General features: G+C 32.6%; 2 protein-coding genes across 2 annotated transcripts; both read left to right on the plus strand.

The window, feature by feature from the left end:
- The first annotated feature begins 2,157 nt into the window (after positions 1–2,157).
- On the plus strand, positions 2,158–15,325 carry LOC132755017 (CD109 antigen-like). The gene is made up of 8 exons (XM_060745797.1): positions 2,158–2,273; positions 5,898–5,957; positions 6,443–6,583; positions 7,620–7,760; positions 8,255–8,431; positions 14,048–14,129; positions 14,740–14,890; positions 15,113–15,325. Exons 4-8 carry the CDS (start codon positions 7,721–7,723, stop codon positions 15,245–15,247), a joined length of 585 nt encoding a protein of 194 aa, XP_060601780.1. The 5' UTR covers positions 2,158–2,273; positions 5,898–5,957; positions 6,443–6,583; positions 7,620–7,720; the 3' UTR covers positions 15,248–15,325.
- Positions 15,326–15,640: 315 nt separating this feature from the next.
- On the plus strand, positions 15,641–23,231 carry LOC132755014 (CD109 antigen-like). The gene is made up of 9 exons (XM_060745794.1): positions 15,641–15,805; positions 16,163–16,374; positions 16,783–16,938; positions 17,491–17,553; positions 18,203–18,312; positions 18,797–18,944; positions 21,428–21,533; positions 22,459–22,565; positions 23,144–23,231. The coding sequence occupies exons 2-9, from the start codon at positions 16,285–16,287 to the stop codon at positions 23,159–23,161; spliced, it is 798 nt and encodes a 265-aa protein (XP_060601777.1). The 5' UTR covers positions 15,641–15,805; positions 16,163–16,284; the 3' UTR covers positions 23,162–23,231.
- Positions 23,232–24,419: the final 1,188 nt, after the last annotated feature.

Raw genomic sequence — 24,419 nt, forward strand, 5'->3', positions numbered from 1 at the left:
TCATCATGCAGTTGTAAAGGAATATCTTAGAAAGACTTTATACATATATAATTTAAGAATATCATATAAGCTTTCTAGTGTTAAAACGTTTGCTTAGGAAATAATATCACGGTTTGTTTTCTTTTAAATTACTTAATCATGGTTTCACGTATCCTCCAGGAAAGGAAACCCGTTAATCTTGATTATCCACAAATTTGCATATAAAACATTCGTTTAATTTAAGATTGATCACTATGATTTGGTAAATTTCTATCATGAGTTTAGTTTTCAATTTAAACAGAAAATTCCTTCAATCTCATTGCTTAAAAACGATAATCCTTTAAAAAATATTCTCGAATGTTAGTAAGCATGAGTAATATATTTAATGTATGCTCAAATTTAATATTGAATATTTTTTCTGACTTGTGCAAAAAGTAAGCGCTTCTTTCTCAAACGATCAGTAAATATTTTCTCGACTCTGAAACAAAGTAAACTTTATGAAAAGAAAAACAACAACAACAGAAACATTTTTTACAAACATGTATTATGTATAATTTCATATTTTTTACCACGACTCCTGTTCCATGTGAGAATTTTTGCTTTGAATTTATTATTGTGTCCTTGAAATACATTTTTGCAATATAATATGTCAATATTCAAATGTATTCATGCGTGTTATTATTACCTGTTTCTCTCGATTAAAAGCTATGCCTCAAGCTAAGTTATAATTTCAGTTTACCACATATTCTAGATAACTTTTTCTATGATTAGGTTTGCTTGAAATTTATTTTCGAATGAAATGAATTATGCAGATATCTATATGATACCACGTGTTGTGTTAAGTATACTGCTTAAAATGTTCATATGTTATATTTTACTTTATATTAACTGTCTATACCAAATGGTCACTTCCAGCTTCAGTTGCGGAAAAAGAAATCATACGTACTAGGTTTCCCGAGACATGGCTTTGGGATGAATATCATATTGGGTTAGTATTGTATTATGGCCTAAAAACACTTTGAAATATAATTTCCTCAATTGTCTTCTGAATGGATAATGTTTATACTCTTCATAGAATAAAAGGTATGCATTTATATACTTATCTATTATATTCTTTTTCTAAAGCCAATAGCTATATGTTTTGATCCTCCGTTCCAAACGTACCAAACAACAACAACACATTGGAGTAGTCGGGTGGCTCGCCTAACCAAAAAGACGTAGTTTATACGGCTGGATATTCCTTACTGACGAATCTTTTTAACATTTGCCTAAGTTGTTAACTTAATTTACCATTTCAGTCCATCTGGAGTACACACAGTGATCCATACAGTCCCTGATGCTATAACGTCTTGGGTTTCATCTGTCTTCGCAACAAATCCAGATTCTGGTTTGAGCATTACTGGCACAAAGCAAAAGGCAATTGTTTAATATTCTATCTTACGCAACAAAAAATATAGATCGAAAGAAATGCTCCTTCGATCTCCAGAGAATTACCCTTAACACTATATTATTCTGCATTAGTTTATTGTTTTTAGATAACTGAAAGGGCACACATTATTTTACTCGGGGACTATATGCTGCTTTTAGTGGAATGACTCGAATGAGTCATATAAAGATTCCAGGTAAATTTTCAAATCAACGCATCTGCAAAAGTTTCGAAATTCTAAATTCCCCATACCACGTTTAATTGTTATCTTCTACTTAACCGATACCAGGAGCCGTGGTTGGTATCTTGAATTTATCAGTGATTCGGTTTAATTAGAGACTGCAACATTTTCGATGTTGCCGTCATGTTTTAATATCTAAGCGGAACAGATTCAATCAATCCGAGTCTGCATTATTTATTTAATGTTGTTGTTTTCATTGCTACAGAGGGATCACCCCTTTTCCTGATTTCTATACTTGACAAAACTGGTGTCAAGTGCCGTTTGGTAGTTGGCAAAAGATGACAGTATTTCATTTCAGTGTTGTTTTATTTTTCTGGTCTTTTGGGTTCAATGATTCAAACACGTTGGTGTTGAAAAAATAATAGATCTACTGCTAAAACCGGTGTTGTGGTGGTGAGGGGTGTTGCACTGTTTTATTATCAACAGTTTTCCTTGCTTCCGATGAATCATCCCTTTTTCAAATATTCATTTCAGTGTCTCGAAATTAAACCTATTTCTTTTATCATATTTCAGATAACAGTTAAAAAAAGCTTTTTCATAACAATGGATTTACCACCATCAATGATACTGGGTGAGGAAGTTCTAGTACAAATAACAGTGTTTAATTACATGCCTGCTCCCCAACAGGTACACACATTACTACTTGAAATTAAATTTCCTAATATATATATTTTAATTAATATACAATCTTAAAAAATCTATTGTCATTTTAATTAATATAATTTGTCATTTGACAATGTGTGTCCAAAGAAGTTTACATGTTACAATGAAAGTAAAGCACAGCAATGACCCGTCAATTAAAGTCCAACATATTTTCATCTCAATTAGTCGAAGTGTGAAAACAGCCGACTGATCAAAGGTTGGTGACATCAAGGTCAGATGTTGTCACTCGTGATTCACACATTTTATAGTAATTTTTATTGCCGGTCATCATGTTCTATTAACACGTCGTAAAGTGGCTTTCATCGGTTTCAGGACTTAATTTGTTTTAACAGTTAGATAACTAAATTAAGATTTAATTACATTTGTTTAAGAAAGTTGACTCGTGCCAGTCTGACAGGTGTTAGTTAATTAACAACCTAGGTATTGATGTGTGTTATCAATACAATACAATACAATTCAATTGATGTGTGTTATCAACGTAAATGACAGTGTATAATTGGGGATACGGACAAAAGCCCCCCCGGACGAAAGCCCCCCCCCCGCCTAAAAAAGACAAGGTGGACAAAAGCCCCCCATGAGATTTACACATAGGACAAAAGCCCCCCCCCATAAAAAGTAAAGGTAGGACAAAAGCCCCCCCCCCCCCATGGTCAATCAAATTTACATAAAGTGTATTAAAGTTGTGTTTTTTATGTGTTTAAAAGATACGTATGGACATCACATGTAGATGACATAGTGCTAAGGATATTAATTTGATCCCTTTACAAAAGTGATTAAGCATTACTACTCTTCAAACCCTTGTTGTGTATGTGAAAAGCTATGAATTCAGTATCGCATGCATGCAGTATTTCATCTGATATCATATACTTTGTTATCACTTCAATATATACATTATAAATAAACATTAAAACATTTTTTTTTTCATTTTTATTTAAAAGTTTGTGTGAACTTTGATGAATTTGAGCACCTGTGCGTGTGAAAAAAGATGGGGGGTGGCTTTTGTCCTATCTGTATTTTTTAGGGGGGGGGGGGTCTTTTGTCCTATGTGTAAATTTCATGGGAGGGGGGCTTTTGTCCACCTTGTCATTTTTAGTCGGGGGGGGGGGCTTTCGTCCGGGGGCGGCGGCTTTTGTCCTACACTCGTATAATTAATGTTCCGTCATATTGCATACATTAATACAATGCCCATCAAAAGTCTGGAGACACATAACATTTCACTAATTTTTGGGTAATCTTGGCAAAATCTGTCGAGCAAATGCAGTTTTATTGTTTGAAATATAATATTACCTCCATTTATTATCTTTTGGCATAAAAAATGTTAAGAATGTCATAAGATTTTCATATTTATATGACAAACCTACAGTTTTACATATTTTTTAGAGAAAACTAAACTTAACTAGTGTTTTCGAACACTTCAAAAACCTTTAATAATCCATAAAAAATTTCTGTCCAAATATCAACATAACTTCCATGGTCAGTCTAGTGAATGTTTCACTACAATACAATGGTTCCATTTGAAGACAGAGTGCGCTGTAAAACCCTGAGAAGTCAAGGAGTGGCTGCTTCAGAAATTGCCAACATTCTGGGAATAGGAAGGTTGGTTACTTAAATTTATGATTTTTTTTTCACTTGCTGAATACTTAAAAATTCTTTTGCAAGATCAATATCAGCTTTGGATGTTTCTTTTGTGGTTAACTTCAATTTCCTTCTTCCAGAGCCACTGTTCACAAGATATTGGATCGATTTGAGGCTACTTGAAGTTACCATGATCGACCTAGATTGGGCCGCCCAAAGGTCTCTACACTAAGAGACGCTCCCCTTGCTTATCAGGCAATCTTTACAAGACAGGAGACTCATTGTTCCATTGCTCAAGAGGTCATGGAAATTGACTGAGTTAATGCTTTACATTCCACAATTTGTCGCAGACTTAAGCAAGTTTGATTAGAGTGTCATCAAGCCATTAAGAAGCCACTACTGACCAATGATCATAGACAGAAGCATTTGGCTTTTGCTAGAGCACATTCTGGCTGGACATGGATGGATTGGTCCACTGTTTTGTTCACCGATGAGAGCAAGGTCAACATGTTCCAGACAACGTCCAGGTGAAACTCTTTTGGACGAATGTGTTGTGTCAACAGTGAAATTTCAAGGTGGTGGAATCATGGTATGGGGTGCCATGAGCTTCCAGGGACCTGGTATTCTGAGGGTCGTGCATGGAAACTTGAATTCCAAAGGTTACATTGACATTTTGTGCAATTGTGCAATACCATCGCCTCATCTGCTAGTGTATGGAGATGCGTGCTGGTACCAAGATGATGGTATTCCGTGCCACCGGGCAAAGGTAGTGAAAGAATGGCACTCCCAGAAGAGCATTAGGTGCTTGGAGAACTGGCCACCACATTCTCCAGACCTAAACCCTATCGAAAACGTGTGGCATGACATCAAAATGAAGTTCGGGAACAAGCATCATGGTAATCTGAGAGAACTGTCAATGATTTTGATTCCTGGTATGAGTTGATAGTTAATAGATGTAGAACATTAGTTAAGAGTATACCTAGAATAATTCAAGCCGTTTTGGCAGCTTGAGGCGGACACACTTAGCACTTACTGTGTGGTCTTTTCTGTACTGCTGTTTGTTGGTTTTTGTGCTATTAGGTAAATGAGACAAAATTTGGCATTTTAGACTTTTAATCTAAGTTGTGCATTGTTTTTTTGTGTTCATATGTGACATGAATGAATTAATATGTATCATTATACATTAAGAATGAATTAAATTGGGCATTTTGCCAAGAAAACTTGTTTTTATTGACTTGTCTCCAGACTTTTGATGGGCACTGTATGTACTTCACAATAGTTGCTACTTTCGTTTTCGTCCGATGATCAATTCACTTCAAATATTAGATAAATTGTTGTTGAAATAAATGTGTTATTGTGCTTTTATTGTAATGAATTGGCATGAGTGCTTACTAAAAACATGTGCTTTACTGATGAATACTGACAAACTTGCATTTATGTCATTGCTACGAATATTTGTGTTTATGTTGCACTATTAATATACATGTATTAAATTTTGAATAATATATTTTATAATTTGTAGTTGTAAGTGATTTACCGTCATTTCAACTGTTAAATATTGCAGCATTGCCGTTATCAACAATAACAAACCTATTACTTTGGACATTCAATCAGGCACATATATATGTACGAATGTAAACGTATTGGCAACAGATCCACGTTACTCGAATTCTGTTTCTCTCGAAGTAAAATGCCCAGTCCCTTGAAATTCGAGTTACCGAGAGTTAACTGTACATGTATATATATTTTAATTAATATAATTTGTCATGTGACAATGTGTGTCCAATGAAGTTTACATGTTACAATGAAAGTAAAGCAAAGTAAGGAAAATAGGAAATTCTCCAAAAGTCATGTCTACATGTATTTGTTTCAACACACTATAAATTGACATGTATTAATTGTATTAATAAGATTCTGTCAATATTTAGTTTGAAAATTACATTTTCATTTGACGTATACGAATAAGTTAATTATCTTACACTTGATTAAAACTTACATATTGTTATTTTAAAGGTATTTCTTCAAGTTATCAGGTCTGATGATCCTTCAAATCCAATTCCAGCAGCAACAATGGTATGATATATATGGGGAGCTGATTAATACATTAACTAAACAAAATTAGCTACTTTTATATGTCTATAATACTTACATGATAAGTAAATTCATTTACTTAGAAAGTCTGCGCAGTTATTATTAATTATGATTTAAATGATATGCTGTCGACATTGGACAATGATTTGAAATGTGTAAAGTTACAAGCAAACATATGTAATTATTGATAAGATATCCAGAGTGTAACGCAAATGCCGGGTTGAGTAGGACAGACCCACTTACCTTATCTTAAAAGATAATACATTGTCATTCAAGCTTCCCAGAAAGAAGCTGTATAAATACAACAATGCAAGATATATTTACAGAAAAATCATAATTTTATTACTATCATTATTATCTTGTATTCTATACACTTACCTGTGCGTACAAAATTAAAGTTTTGAATTGAAACCTGAGCAGAATTTGATATGCGGAAAATCTAGTGATACGTTTTGCATTTTGGTCAGGTTCAAGCAAATGAAGGTCATTCAACATATGTTCGAGTTACGCCAAAAGCTCTTGGTACTCTAAAGATCAACGTTCACGCAAAAGCAGGATTCTTTGCTGCATCTGCAACAGATGCAATTGAAAAAGAAGTTACAGTATTGGTAAAATATGATTCTTTAAAGATTTAACAGTATGCTTTTTGTGTCGCCTCTACGAAGTAGTGGCGACATATAGGGATCACTTCTCCGTCGCCTGTCTGTCCGTCTGTCCGTCCGTCACAAAACTTGTCCGGACTACTCCTCATAAACTACTGGTGCAATTTCATCCAAACATTACAGGAATGATCAGTACCAAGTCTTGTTGTGCATATTGTCAGCATTTTCCGGTTCAATGATTTTTGTAAGAGTTATGGCCCTTTAATAATTTTTATTTTTAAAGTTTGTCCGGACTACTTCTCTTATACCACTAATGCAATTTCAATGAAACTTTACAGGATTAATCTGTAGGTCAAGTCCTTGCGCATATTGCACGGGTTTTCCAGTTGAATGATTTTTGGCCGAGTTATGGCCTTTTGATAAAAAGGTGTTTTTTTCTGTGTGTTGCCAGATAAAAGCTTGTCCGGACTACTTCTCATAAACTACTGGTGCAATTTTATCCAAACTTTACAGGAATGATCAGTACCAAGTCTAGTTGTGCACTGTCTGTCTGTCTGTCTGTCTGTCCGTCTGTCACAAAACTTGTCCCCAGTACTCCTCATAACTTACCGGGGCAATTTCATCCTAACTTTACAGGAATTTATGTCGCCACTACTCCGATCACTTCTCCGTCTGTCACAAAACTTGTCCCAACATGAAATTGGCCATCATGAGGCGACACATGTGATCACTGATCGCTCTTGTAAATAGTATGCTTTGTTTTTACGAAGAACTTTTGGTATTGCTTTTGTATCACATTATCTTAGTAAAAGAGAAATATTTTTCACAAGATACCTAAATGCGTTAAGTGGATGCAATTCGTGTCGCTTGCATGCAGACACATGATACAATGTAAACCGTGCTAAAAGTCTAATGAAATAAGACAGTTTTTGAAAGATATTTCCTGGCTATAAAAAAGGTTAACGTATAATTAACCTAACCCGTTTTAAACAATGAACGTTTAACACAATTATTTATAAAAAAAAATATTTTTGTGCTCTAGCCCATAGGTGTTCATAAAACAATAAATGATCAGCATCTTGTTGATGTGAGCAGTGGAAGCCGCACGTTTACAAGACTATATTTTTGAAAGCTCCTAAAAACATGGTAAATGGAACCAAACATGCGTACATGCAGATTACAGGTATCGCATGAAGCAAATTTGACGATGCTTTAACACTTTTTATATCTTTATTCAATCACATTAATACGCTTAGAAATATGAACTTAAAAACGACATTCAACTATATAAATCAAAGCAGACTAACAAAAGAAATTCATTAGATTTGATGTCTTCAAAATAAAACTAGTCGAAGAGTAATAAATTTAAGATAGCACAATAGTTTGGGGGGATCATAGAAGTATATGTGAACAGAATGTTTTGATTTTTCAACACATAGCATAGGTTAATGAATTCATTTGAAATGTATCTGTATGATAAACGTACTAAAACGAAATGAACGTGATTACGACAAGCAATATGAACGTTACATTTATTGTCAACGCAAGGTGTTTGTTTAGAGGGTTTGTTTTACTGGATGACCCTTGTAAATTCTAATGCAGATGAAATGAAACTTATTGTATATTCTTCGTGTAAATTACAGTTTTACACTAAATTATTTAAACTTGTTCATACAGGTAACTTTATGGTACCAAGTATATCGGGTCTACAAAAACTGATACAGTTACCTCACGGAGGCGGGGAACAAACCATGGTTAATTTCGCACCAGATGTTTATATAACGAAGTATTTGAATATTACTAACCAGTTAACAGAGTATGTGAAGAACAATGCAATATCTTCAATCAAATCAGGTGCAGTTACTTTTGATAAACAGTTAACATTTACTTTCAATTGCGTTAAATCTTCTGATTTAACAGATTGTTTTTTTTTATCTAATCCAGGTAAATATAATTATTTTTTAAATTGTGTGTTGGAAATAATTTATGATTAAAAAGTCACTGATTTTTTTTCAAAATTACTGAGTTATCACACGAACCAGAGCTTTAAGAATTTAAATTTCTGATGTAAATACTTTTCAACCGAATACGGTTTGGCGTTAGGCTTTAGTTAGTAATGATTTCCAGACAATGACATCAGATTACAGACGACGCTGCACACAACGTAAGTGACCGATCCCCATACTTGAGAAACGACTTGCTCCGCTTAAATTATGGAGGCTATTCGTTGCCAAAAATCCAGCCTTGTTGATCTGAGTTGAACAGTTTGTTTACGGACAAAATACAATTGTATTTCTTTGTATGTAAACTTCAATGATGAATTCTTGGATTGAGTTTGCCGATTTAACATTGTGAACATGCATTTCAACAAAATACATTTTAATAAACTGTTTTGCTGATAGTAGCAATACCAAGTGTTCATCTTAACATGCGGAATACACATTGTTCGTGTATACGCCTACAAAATAGAAGTTACTTTCTTAGCTTTACATTGTCAAACCACCATGATTCGGATCATCATGATCCAGCTTTACACGTTTTTCAATAGGAGATAAAATAAGCTCCGCCCATTTTCCCGCCCACTACATCATCGTAAATAAACGTATTTATCCGCTCATTTTCGGTATTCACCGTCGGCGACAAGAAGGAAACGCGTAGTTTTTGTTACCACACCTTTTAGGTGTTTTGTTATTCACCTAACATAATTCACTCGCATGATTGCCATTTTATGCATTTATACAATCAACATCAGCGGACTTTAAAGGATAATAGGCATATAAGTTTTAAAACGTTGTAGATACCACATTTTAAAACGTTGTAGATACCACAGAAGAAAAAAACTAAAAAAAAAAAAAAAATAAACTCACCAGGTTACTTACTGTCTGAGGTTAAATATTTTTCAAGGAAGTAAAAACTATTGATAAAACTACATGTATATTCAACGACAAAATAATTTTTTACTGAGGGGAAAATTGCATAGGAATGAGTAACATTTACAGTTAAGCTGCTACCTTACCACTTTCAAATTTTCAAGTCAACATCTGATAGAGATTAATTCTGGCTGTTGTCTTTCCTAGTTGTAGCATTTACTAATATATTAGTAACCTTAATTCTAGCGTATGACTTAACAAGAAAAAACTTTTAACAATAGTAAAATTAAAACCAAAGTTGTAACTTTTTTATTTTTACCATACTGTATAGATATATTTTCCCATTTTTACCATTTTATTTTTCAAAAAAAATATTTAAATGAGTCCAAAGTATGTTGATTATCAATTTATGTATACCTTGTTTATTTTATCTCTTAGAAAGCCATCACTTACAAAACTTAATAAATATTCTGTGTAGTATTTCATGTCTCTGCTTTTAATCAGAAAGGCAGCAAGTCTAGGTAATAGCTATTGACATCATGTATACACAGATCAAAGAGCTGCCATTGATTCAGTACAATGCATAATAGATGTATATAAAGACCTTAACCTACGTCAGCTTACATATATTTAATAATAAAAGGCTAAATCACATCTAATGACTCAAAATACCTCTCTATGGAGGTAAACAGAGATGCTAGGATACACTGAATATTTATTTCAACATTAAAATGGGACAAATTCACAACTATTTGGTTATACAACGGAATAATCGGTGGTAAACTTTGAATTGTTTCGTGGTTATACACTTAGTAAAAAATATGGGGTTTTCTACAAACCCAACATAGTCATTTAAAGAAAGATGGCACAGGCTTACTGTTCAGTTCTCTATATATTCGTGTTGCCAATAGTGACTTCCATGTATCGCATTCTAGTACTATTTGCTGAATGTAAAAGACATGCGTACGAGTACTACCGTGAAACGTTTGAAGGCACACACACCTTTAACAACACTTCCCGCTACCTAGATGACATTCTTAACACGAATAATCCTTATTTCGATCAATTGGTTTCTAAAGTATATCCCAGTGAACTTAAATTGAATAAAACTAACTCTTCAGACGTTATTTCTTTTTTAGATTTAAACATTTCTATCATTAACAATACTATAGTAACTAAAATCTACGATAAAAGAGATGATTTTGATTTTAATATTGTTAACTATCCACATTTAGATGGAGATGTACCTCATGCTACATCACATGGGGTGTATATTTCTCAATTAATTAGATTTGCTAGGGCGTCCAGTCGTGTTGATGATTTTAATGAGCGCAATTTATTTATTACTTACAAACTTCTTAAACAAGGTTATCGCTATCATAAATTGCGTAAATATTTTACAAAGTTTTATACAAACTTCGTAGGATCATGGGTCATAGTAATTTTTCTGCCGTCTTCACTAATTTTGTTATAATATCATTATTTTTATTTACACTTTAATTAGAATTTCATTTGGCGGGGATTATTTTTATTTACACTTTAATGTCATTCAGGAACATATTGGGGCTAAGAGTGAGGTTTGGCGCGCCTTAAACTGGTTTAAACTCCCCAGTGGTTTAACTACCACTGACCGTTCCAAGACCCTCTGTGTTCCTTCACGTGTTTTTCATGTCTGTTTTGTTACTTGTTTTGGATGTTTACATGTTTTGTGATGTCTGTCTTGTTGGATTGTCGTTGACGGTAAGTATTTTCTCACCCCCCCCCCACACTTTTCACCCTTACAGCCCTTATACTTTTAATTCTTTTTATGCCCCCGCCATATAATGGCAGGGGCATATAGTGTTACCCTGTTCCGTCATTCCGTCCTTCCGTCCTTCCGTCATCATCAGTTTCCATTCATTATCTTAATAACCCTTGCACATATTGAACTCAAATTTGACATATGGATATGTCATGAGAAAATACAGGTCAAGTTCGAAATTGGTCATGGTTCGATGATTTTTGGCAGAGTTATGCCCCTTTTACATTGAAAATAATATGAAATTTTCAGTTTCCGTTCATTATCTCCCAAACGGTTCAAAACATTCAATTCAAAATTGACATATGGATATGTCATGAGAAAATACAGGTCAAATTCGAAATTGGTCATGGTTCGATGATTTTTGGCAGAGTTATGCCCCTTTTACTTTGAAAATAATATGAAATTTTCAGTTTCCGTTCATTATTCTCCCAACGGTACAACACATTCAACTCAAACTTGACATTATTGATATGTCATGAGAAAGTACAGGTCAAGTTCAAATTTGGTCATGGTTCGATGATTTTTAGCAGAGTTTATGCCCCTTTACTTTGAAATAATATGAAATTTTCAGTTTTCCGTTCATTAACTCCCCAATGGTACAACACATTCAACTCAAACTTGACATATGGATACGTCAAAGGAATGCGCAGGTCAAGTTCAAATTTGGTCATGGTTCAATGATTTTTGGCAGAGTTATGCCCCTTTCACTTTGAAAATAATATGAAATTTTCAGTTTCCGTTCATTATCCCCCCAATCGTACCACACATTTAGCTCAAACTTGACATATCGATACATCAAAGGAATGCGCAGGTCAAGTTCAAATTTGGTCATGGTTCGATGATTTTTGGCAGAGTTATGCCCCTTTTACTTTGAAAATAATATGAAATTTTCAGTTTCTGTTTATTATCTCCCCAACAGTATTAAACATTCAACTCAAATTTGACATATTGATACGTCAAAGGAATGCGCAGGTCAATTTCAAATTTGGTCATGGTTCGATGATTTTTGGCAGAGTTATGCCCCTTTCACTTTAAAAATAATTTGAAATTTTCAGTTTCCGTTTATTATCTCCCCAACAATATTACACATTCAACTCAATTTTGACATATGGATATGTTTTTGGAATGCGCAGACCAAGTTCGAATCTGGTCATGGTTCAATGATTTTTGCAGAGTAATGCCCCTTTCACTTTGAAAATGATATGAAATTTACAGTTTCTGTTCATTATCAACAAAACAGTGTTACATATTCAACTCAAAATTGACATATGGATATGTCAAAGGAATGCGCAGGTCAAGTTGGAATTTGGTCATGGTTCGATGATTTTTTGGCAGAGTTATGTCCCTTTCACTTTGAAAAATAATATAGATACATCTTAGGAATAAGCAGTTTAAGTTTGAATTTGGTCGTGGTTCAATGATTTTAGACAAACTTATCTTTCCTGAATGTTGGAAAAATTTTGAACTTTCAGTTTCAGCACTCATACTTTTGTGGAAATGTATATAGCCATTATGTTGGCTACAAATATGCAATATGCTATTTTTAAAAGGTTAAAGACTGAATAATTTCAGTGCCTTGAACATTGTATAAAAATGGTTAAGACTGAATAATTTCAGTGCCTTGAACATTGTATAAAAATGGTTTGTGTTAGCATTGAAAAGTTTTAAGGGCTTTGAACTTAGAATGAAAAAAATAATTTGTGCAAACAAATTTGGAACTAAATATTATAACATTTGAAATTTTGGCTGCATGCGGGGGCATCCGTGGCATGATGACACATTTCTAGTTTAATTTAATTTAATGCCTTATGGGCCCGTTTTAGTTGATATCATTTCACATTACATGTCCCACTCCCTTCACCCTTATGACCGCTCTAGGTTTTTTTGAGTGTGTCGGAGGCCGCGTCCTGTGAACGTTGCCTTAGCCTTGTTGATCTTTATTCTTGTTTTTTTACCATTGAATACAAATAGTGGTGTGTGTCATTATATATGGGAAACATTCCCTTATGTTAACTCACCAACTTTAGTTTTTGCATAATATAATGCTCATTATCAGTATAAACGTTGTTACATTGTTACATTATATCTTGACCAATTTTGCAGTACTTGAAAATCCTGTACTAGAATACTTTTTAAAGAATCAGAGGATGTTCAAAGTCAACTGTAATGCAGTTAATGTATGTGAAATTTATAACAGTTTCTATATAATTTGAAATATTTTTGTACCAGCAAGAGTTTACCTTCTTTATATTCTGCTTTCGTGAAAAATTGGCTCGCCTATTAATTTTCGTCTATTTCCGTGATAATTCCATATATGGAAGTTGCAAAATCGTTTACAAATGTTAATCGCGTTAGAATGTAAAAGGAAAGTGTGGTGTTAATTGTCAACCTGAGTGTGTCAAGTTGATGCAGTTACATTCTCAACGTCATGATGCACAGCATTAAACGTGTTGTGTACGTTCTTTCGATTTACATTTCTACATGTCGCACATTTAGAGTTATACATTTATAAATACAGTTTGCAATTTATCTAAGTTGCATGTTTACAGCTTCAATTTTATCAAATCGAGATAATCAAAATGCATAATACCAGTGTAGTATGTAACTCTCGGATTGACAGTTAGATTTTTACTAATCTGTGTAGTAGAACCGAAGTATGCATTGTCAAGTTGCAAAGGCTTGATTTTTGGCAACAAATAGCCTCCATATTAAATATCCTCTGACTGTAAACATGTGAAAATCGCAATATAGATTTGTTATAGTGAAAGTTTCACTTTTTACACACTTTTTTTGCAACAGGTTATCAACACGAGCTAGGATACAGACATAGTGACGGGTCATTTAGCATCTGGGGCGAAAGGGATCAATACGGCAGCACATGGTGAATATAGTTAATTAAAAATGTTCAGAAATGTAAAAGGGTTTGCATTCATTACGTATTTATAAGCCATCTCTGAAATATACTGACTATGAACTTAAAGGGACTCCACTGAGGTTTAAAAGCCTAAAAACATAACATTAAAATTTCTTACATAAATGAACTGGGGCGCTTTAAACAGAAATATATGCAAAGATAGTTAAGAAATATACTTTAAAATAAATCGAAAATCGTAGTTTTATGCTTTTCTTAGCCTAATTTGAGTGAAAAGCGTTTAAACGCTTTTCATTTTTGGTCATTTTTTTACAATTTGAATAATTATTATTATGGCAAAACGAAGTGCACGAATGATCTGAAAGTTTGCACAAAGATTTGTGGTCTACACCTACATCAAATGGTACATTTATCTGGAAAAAAATATTTTCAGTCCCATCATGTCAAAAAACCTCAGTGGAGTCCCTTTAAGATAATGTGTGCCTTTAAATAGGACTCATTCAAAACAACTGAACTTCTATACGAAAGCAATAAGGGAGGTACGTGAAATATTTATTTATATATATACAAGTAAACGTTTTATTATCACCTTTTTATACATATACTTCTTCTTTTTCAGGCTTACTGCTTATGTTTTGAAATGTTTCCATGAAGCTAAATCGCTGATTACAATTGACAGCAATGTGCTGACTACGGCTATGAACTGGCTTCTGTTGCAACAAAATACAGATGGCTCTTTTAGAGAGATGATACCGGTCCTTTATGTAGATGTTGGTAACATTTTCTTATGCTAAACATGTTTAGACTAGAAAAAAGAATGTATTGTTCAAATGAGATGCATGAAGGAAAAGTAATGTTTGTTTCTAAAGAAATGTTCCAGCATAGCGTAAGAATGAAATTCAGAGATATTCTTTAAAACATGTATTCCAACTATAAAAAATTTTGTCTGGACATTTACCTTGTTTTTCTAAGTTTTTTTTTTTTCTTTTTAGCACAGGAAAACAGGGACTGGTATAAAGCTGACAGCTTTCACATTGATTTCAATTATGGAATGTAGGAATATACCTAATGTTCAGGTCCAGACTATTTATCCTAATGAAGTTATTTATCATTTATTTTCATATTAAGTTCATTTGTTTGTTTGATTGGGTTTTACGTCACACCGACACAGGATAGGTCATTTGGCGACGTTCCAGCTTTAACGTTGGAGGTAGACCTCATGTGCCCTACCGTGCATTATTCAAGGCACGGATGGGCACTTGAGTAGAACCACCGACGTTTCGTAAGCTAGCTGGATAGCTTCCTCACATGAAAGAATACAAAGTCCCTGTCGGGATTCGAACCCACAGCGGTGAGGGGCAAGTGGTTTCATATTAAGTACAATTTATTAAATCCACTTTGTAAGTTATAATATGATTCATAAATGTGCGTGCGTGCTTATGTGCGTATGTATGTTTGTAATACTGCTGTAATTATCATTGAGACTGAACACATTGAAATGTACATATTCTAGGAAAATGCAATATCATCTGCAATAACAACAGGAAAGCAGTATTTGGAATCAAAATTGTCTACTGTATCCGATGCATACACACTGTCTATTGTATGTTATGCTTTGGCATTGTCAAAAAGTTCCTTTGGTCCTTCATGCTTCACTAAATTGGACCATTCCAAACATGTCGATGGTAATGTGATATTTACATTTTTTTCTTTCCTTTACTTGCGCCATAAATGAATCATAAATAGTTCATATATGTATCATCGCAATGTCTTTGGATCAGGCAGCTTTATTTATACAAGCATACAGAAAAAACAAACAAATATAAGCGCAAAAATAGCTCGTACACATCGTAAAGCCAATGTCATAACTTACACATTCCGTATAATCTATTTTTGTCGCTTTTGTGAAAGAACCTAAATACATAACATGTTGTAAAATACGTGTTTTGTAACCTTATTTCTTGATTTCAAGAAAAGATATAATTCACCTTAAGCTAAGACTTGCGTACTTGTTTCAAGAGGTTTTATCTAATATAATTCAGGTGACTATGTTTACTGGCAAGAAAGAACTACAATTGTTCGTCGTCAGCAGATTACAGGAACGTTGCAAAATAGAGCACCTGCACGTGATATTGAGACATCGGCATATGCGTTACTTACATACATGACCTTAGGGCATCATGCTGAAGCTTTCCCCATCGTTAAATGGCTTGTTGCACAAAGAAATCCTGATGGAGGGTTTTCGTCAACTCAGGTACATGTATATAATTCTTCTGTTCAAGATCATAGATCATGATTATAGCAAATAAAGTTTCTTTTCCAAATGCTAAAGGGATACATTTAATAAAAAATACCTTAGATAAGATTTAGATTGTTTGTTGAACGGTCTGAAGATTGAAGATATCTCTTGCTGCTGAGAAATGGAAAGTGTTAGTCAATACCGACTTGGTTTCATTTGATCAGTTCGTGAAAAATAACTTTATAAGTGCGCACTTTGTACCGACTTAAGCAGAATTCAGCTTCAATCCTTCGTAAAACCAAAGATTTCGAGTAACCGTTTGATGTGCTATCTAAAAGTTTTTTACGCTTTCATACAACACTTGACATGTTAACAGTGCTAAAATCGGGTATACATTCGTACAGATTTTTTCTTTGTTTTCAGGATACAGTTATTTCTATTCAAGCACTAACAGAATACGCAATCAAACACTCTTCAATTGCTTCCAATTATGGCGTGCAGTTCAATACATTCGGAATGAATTTTATGCACTCATACAAGGCTTCTCAAAACAACTTTGATTCTTTGCATACAGTGGAGGTATGGCTTGAAATTATCTTTACGTTATTCATGTTTCAAACTAACTTTATTTATTATATTTTTTCTTACGTAGAGTCAATGATTTTTATAACTTTATTTATATCTTTTATTTATATATATAAACAGACAACAGAAACAATAATTAACATCAATAACTTTACGACATACAAAAATACGTAGCATTTTCACGGAAAGTATTAAATCATAAACATTAGTATTTAACTTCGTGCGCTTATTTAATCATCCAGCATTGTTAACAGGAATTTGCAATTAGAGATGCTTTGTAGAGATCAATATAAATTTCTGGCGAAAAAAAACAAGCTTACGTTTAAAGTGATTTAGGTTGCATTTTCATTTAATAATCTTCAGTTTTCGTTGAAATGTTGACAATTTACTCTGTAGTTTATGTCAGCTGGAAAAGTACTCTATTTATGCGTATGTTAATGTTTGTTTCATATAATGTGTCCGTATAATACAAGTTCATGTTCTGCTTTGTATTTCATGTTATTTACAAATTATTGAACATCAGTTTAAAATGTTGCTTTTTTCTAGATACCTTCTGGTTTAGACAATGTGATAGTTCAAGCTATGGGAGATGGCATTGCTGTCGTAGACGTAAGTTCTTTTTATTTATTTGCATTACATCTCATTATCTTTTAATTACGAACCAAACAAATAATGGTATATCGACCATGAGTGTGCTATAACATATCTGTTTAGACTAAAATAATTTTTATATTTATGGTAAAGAAAAGTACAAAAATAACCGAACCATCAAACAATCGTATCAGATAAACATTGAACTTTAACTAACAGGACACACGTCCTGTTAGTTAATTCAAACTTTAGATATTTCAACCAGCTAATACCTTTCAACAAGTTCAGCAATAATAGTTTAGTCTCCTGTGAGAGGAATATTGGTTAAAGTAAGAAACATATATCACCGGTATCAACCAATGCCTTATTTAGATAAAAATTTGTTTTATAATTTAAACGACGACAACACACATTTAGCTGTTAGAGACAATCGGTCAAAAAGGGTCACATTTTGTATTTTTGTAACATACTTATATAGTATGTTTATGTCATATCTTTATAGATACTAAACTATATTAAAACAAAGATGAGCAATTGGATATCGGTTTATTTCTTTTGATGTATATTTGTTTATACTTTATCTTTAAACATGTTTTTCAAAATTTCTTTATATCACGTTAACAATGCTCAATTTTATACATATTACAATGTTATGTTGTTCAAACAGGTCGTTCAATCATTCTATGTGAGCAGTGTTGGCAACGGGTCTTATATTTCGGTCGCTGCAGACATAGAGAAAGAGTCGTTGAATTCCCTAACAGTGAGAGCAAACATAAAGTACGACCTCATATCTTCACACACAAAAAAACAAAAACAACAAAAATAAAAAACAACAATTTTTTTCTCGTAAAGTAAACTGAATAAGATGTAACAATTTTCTTTCACGTTTTTCGTGATTACATGTATTGTTAACTGGCTTGTTCCATGTAAGTAATTGTTTTGTCATATCGTGCTAATAATCAAACTGATTATGATAATTTAAAACTGTACACAATATGGAAAAGTCTGAAATGAAAATATTGGTTAAGTATAACTTTATTGTCCAAAAGAAAAAGAAAAAAGCTTGATTTGTCTGAGCCTGTATGGTGTCAATGGTAAACAGTTACTACCGTCCAACTGTCCTAGGAACGGTTTTAGATTTTGAGTAGCGATTAGAAATCCCACTTTTACTAGGTATTAATATCTTGAAGAAAACCATTACATATGATCAAACTAATACATGAAAAAAAATATCATAAATTCCATATATGTCCACTTACAGATGGAATGGTCCAACTTCAAGTCATATGATAATGATGGAAATTGAAACCCCAACTGGATTTGTTGTTGACAGAGACTTTTTTATAAAACAGATTCACGTTAGAAAACATGAAACAAATGGGAGGAAAGTTGCTCTGTATCTTAATGAGGTAGGAATTTGTAGAAAAGCGTATATGGTTACATGTATACATAACTAACTGGTCTGCAAGATAACGCTATAATATTTCAGAAATTTAGTAAACAGCCCTGGGGCAATCCGGCTTCGGTCCGTATTACTAGGGGATCCTAAGTATTGTGTACTACCGCATTTCTTATAATATTTCGCAATTTGCAATAAGAAAATTGTATAAAAGAGCACTTTTGGAAAAGAAATTATGCTGCTAAAACATTTCAAGAAAGTTCAGCAATAAGCTTTTATAATGGTCGTTATGTAAAATTTTCTTCACTGTATAATAAAGTCCGATGAAAAGGATTACAGTGTCTAACATGGCTCAGTCAGTCACTATAGATCTATTTTTGTCGATACATGTATATATATTTATATCATTAAAGAAGGTACATATTTGTGTAAGGTATGATTTAATACAATAGAATGATGTCTTATTTGATTGAAAAACAATAATGATAATACAATAAGTTCAAGAACAATTTGCCTTACAAAGCATTATGCTCTGTAAATACTAAGACGAAAAAAAAACAATGCCTGTAGATACATTTGTTAACTTATTAACCATCTATTTATTAGACAACTAGAATCCCATTTATTAGATTTAGAAAACAGTATATCTACATTTATTAATAAACTTCAAGTAATTTTATTTAAAAGTCAAATCGATACTACATAGATAAGAAAAAGTTCAAAACCTTCAACAAAACCAAAAACTCACAAATAAGAAACGATTAAACAAGCATATGTCTAATACTAAGATATTAAGGGATACACAGGCATAATTTTCATTTCTTCGTTTTGATTTTTTTTCATTTATCTGTAAATGTCCTCAAATGAATACACTAGGCAGTAACAGAAACAAAACATTTCTCCTTGTAAAGAATAAAATGGTGGTTTCCTAACCTGACCCACGCGGGTCAGGTTAGAGCGTTAAGATTTTACAATAATTGGCACAGTGATATCTGGAAACGTTAAAGAACATGTCAAATGAATGATTTAGGTTTTTTTAAATAATACAACATCTACAATATCTGTTATTGTAACTTCCATGGTTTGTTCAAGTCACATTACTAGTTTAAAAACTACTCGGTAATTCTGTTGGCGTCTAAATTTCTTTCAACATATATAGATATTTTTACGCTTCAAACCTAAAATATATAGAATATTTACAGAAAATCTTGCTGGGACATTTAAAAATGTCATTTTAGCGTGATTCGAGTACAAAAGATAAATTTGATATTTTTGCCATAAATTTGCCTGAGTATCCCTTTAAAGGTGAACACACTCATTTTCTCTAACGCCAACAGCACTGCATCATTAGCTTGCGGTGCCTCCAGCCATTGAAACAAATTCATAGTGAAATATATTCAAAATCACTTCATAAGAATCAATATAAGACTTAAAACTAGTTAAAACACTGCTTAATTCCAGAATAAACAAATCCATGAATCACTTTATGTGAGTAACTAAAAATCCGTGTTAGAGTGTGAAATATCTAAAGCACGCAACTCAAAGCCTTTGAAATTTAAGAAACAAATAAATCCCGAAAAACATGTGTTAAATTCAGTCGACACAAATTTCGATAAACTTAAATTCACAATTAATTTGAATCTGACTACATTCCCAATCACTTCTTATAAATACAAAGACTGTCGTTTTGCGCGATATTATGTATGACAGGTGCCAATAGCTGGCTATATGAAATAGACATCATTTGATGTTTATTTCAGACAGTACATGTATAACAGAAAGTCAAATATAATTCAAATATCAGCAATATATTGAAAAAGAAATGTAATATAAATATATTAATTATTCGTATGCTGCAGAATCACGAAAAAAATAAATACAAACAATAGATGGTTAATGTATATTTACATACTTTGATTTTTTTCTGTAAATGACTTACTAGGTACGAACTGCTGCTTTTTTTTTACAAACATTCACTGTTTATATGCCTCATGTTTGCATCATGTATGATACACTGATAATTTGAATTAGTTGAAGAAACAGGTCCATTAATTAATTCAAACAGGGCCAATGAAACCGGATCTTCATTTTGCACACATTTATTTTTGCTCCAGTTCCTTCAACGGGTCCCAACATTTTTTTTCAGAATATGTACCTCATTTTCTGTAGCATTGCTTGAAGATGTAAGAATAACATTTTACTAGGGTCTTAAACACCGTAATTGTACAACAAATACTAATTATTCATTTTCAGCATCAATTGCAATGTAACTTCTAATATGTGTTGTTATTTATTATTTACTTTTAAACGTTAATTTCTTTTACACTCAAACAGTGTTTGCACATTCAATATGGCAATGTTACTGTTCGAAAATAATCTAAATGCCTTATTTTGAAATGTGGTAATTTTATCATAAAACTTTTTGTTTTATAACTACTTTATGTATTTTCATATTTTTTCCTATTTTGCAATTTTCTGTGCACGTATTTTCAGATCATCCAAAACGGTCAGTCCGTCGTGACAGTCAAAATGGACAGGTCCGACCCGGTCGTGAAGAATCAAGCTTGTCACATAATCGTCTATGATTATTACGAACCCAGTAGGTTATACTAGAATGTTCCATGATTTTATTTTTTTAAATCTCTTTAGAAAGGCAAACATTTGTTTAATTTGTAGTCATACTGGATTTAGAGCATGTAAGATGATTATTACGCTGAATTTGACTTCATTCACAATATTAGATCATTATAACTGTACTAATTGTCAAAATGTAAAAGGAGCAATTTTATTTTACTTTACGTATAAACATATTTATGTATACGTATAAATAGTCGCTTTGACGAATTTTGTTCGAACATTGACACTGAACTTTAATTAATGTCGTAGAACAAGTTTGTAGTCGAATGCATGTTTCTTATTATTACTGGTATGATTAAAAAACATATTGTATTTTACTGATAAGTTACATAGCCCTTGCGCAATACTAGTAAGCCAATGCATGTCAAAAAATTAACACTATTTTGAAAACTGCTACATTTCTGTTAAAAGGCAAATTATGCCTCAGAAATATAAAAAAAAATCTTTCTGAAAGGGCAAACATGTGTTTTTATAATGTTGTAATAATTGGATTTACAACATGTAAGACATTTAATTACCACCCCAAGAAAAAAACATGATATGAAATAATTTGTGATAAAGATAGAAAAATGTAAACAAACTGTTATGTTGACCTCCATACAAAATACTAAATCACTAACAGGTAACTCAGATGGCTTACTTATATGGCAAATGAGTCACTTTTTAAGAAACTGTAACAGGAAAACCGAAAATAAAAATATATGACAAAAAATAAATAATAGCGCTTTGAGGCTTTGAATGGCCTTTAAGTTAAGTACATATGTTGATTTCATTGATTTTAAGCATTTTCTAACTTAGGGCGTTGTATGAAACAAGACATACATATAGTTCAATTTATATTGAAGTATAATACATATAATTCTCAAATGCAAAATAAATGTTTACAGCCTACCAAGCAGTGACACGGTACGAGTCCGGTCTGTTAAAGAGAGCCAATATTTGTGATGTATGCCCATTGTGTAACTTTTGTACAGGTTCTTCCGGTTTCTCTCAGGTAACTGTCTATAGCTTTAATTGTAATTTAATTAGTTAGATAGTTATTGCGAACTTTGCTTGGTATTTTGTTAAAGTAGTTTTATTTATATATTTTTAAGTTAATTGAAATGTTTAGATATACATGTGCATGTATTTAATGAAATACAGGCAAATAGAAATAACCGCTTATTTGGTACATGTTTTAAGGTGTTTTTGTTTCAACAACTTGTAGTAATGCTGCTCTTGGTGGAATTTATCGTTGTTGTTTGTTTCTTTTTATTAATTTAATGTTAGTTAGTTATTTAGGTATTGGTTAGTGAGTTGGTTAGTTAGTTAGTTAGTTAGTTAGTTAGTTAGTTAGTTAGTTAGTTAGTTAGTTAGTTGGTTAGTCAGTTAGTTACATTTGTTAGCTTGTTTGTTTAGGGAAAGGTTGTATGTGCACTTGTTTTTCTTCCCATTTTAACAAATAAACCTTCATAGTCTATACATGTACGTTTACTTTGAAACAATAATTAATAATAATAATAATAATGAAAACAAATATGCATAGATCTATATAATCTTTTGTAAAACATTTCACTTGATTTTGTATTACAGATTGGAATTGGAAAGTGAATCAAAGAAATGACATACTCCCGTTCGACTGTCTTCCGTCGTACAAAAATAAAGAAACTATGCACTTGAACTTTCGTTATTTTTCTTTTCCTTAATATATTCATGCCAAGGATTTCTCCGGTTATGGAATCAGTTTTCCGTTCAAGAACAATGTGATCCTTACTTTCTACCTACCGGGCGCAAAACGGATTATTAGGGGTCATTTTCTTAATATTACCAATCATCCTTTGAAGGCTCTGTGTCAAATGCTAAGCTCATTGTCAGAAACTGCATGGGCCGATGCAAAAAATATCGTGAATTAAAAATGTGTAATTACGTTAAGAAGGCCATTGTAAAATAATAATTTTCCGGTTATGGACTCAGTTATCAGTTTACATTTTAATGGCGAGGATATTATGATAGTCTAAACACTACACAGACGCAAAACATATAATGAATCTCTCATCCTTTAATGTTTGAAAGTTTTTTGCAGTCATTGAGCATTTAAAATAAATTTCGTATTTTTTCAAGAGGACTGTGACCTTGACTTGACTCATCAAAACAAAATGCTTTTCAAATGTGTAGACAAGCGTTATAAAGGGAGATAACTTTGCTATATTATCCAATATTCATGGTGAAGAAACTGTTAATCTTAAAATAGCAAAAGACCATAACTGAAAAATATACCAGGTCCTGTGGATAATTATGACACTAAGGTTTACTATAATAAGCGACATTATGCCCACCTATGGGATGTTGAAAGTTAAAATAAGTTTACATTTTGGCATACTACATTTCAATTTTAAAATTTACTAGTTCCCCAAGGAAATTTCATTAAATGTCCATCGCAAATTACCTGTTAAGTTCAATTACACATCAACAGTTTACTGTTCCACAAACAGCCATGCAATAACTGTCTTATTATTTAATACTTTGCAATTTTTAAAATCTATTATACTGTAATCGCAAAAAACTAATAAATTTTTTACCTGTTTTTAATTTTTTTATAACTTATCCTTCCACGAAAACCCCTACCGTACATTGAGCTGAAGCGAGTTCAAGAGAAAAAGTGGCGACCGGGCGTTAAAAGAAAAACCCCATGCGACACAAGGTTTTTGACAGTTAAAATGTGGGGGCGGTCAAGTTTTTTTTCCATCATTGCGCATGCCAAGGATTTCAGCGGTTCACTTACACAGTTGTAAATATGGAACAAGTATTTATAGTAGTTTACCCACGTGTTAATTATTTAATTACCCCGAACAAATACTGTGATGATCTG

This window comes from Ruditapes philippinarum, unplaced genomic scaffold (genome assembly GCF_026571515.1).
Source record: "Ruditapes philippinarum isolate M1 unplaced genomic scaffold, ASM2657151v2 ctg1394_1_1_1_1, whole genome shotgun sequence".
Taxonomy (NCBI): Eukaryota; Metazoa; Mollusca; class Bivalvia; order Venerida; family Veneridae; genus Ruditapes; species Ruditapes philippinarum.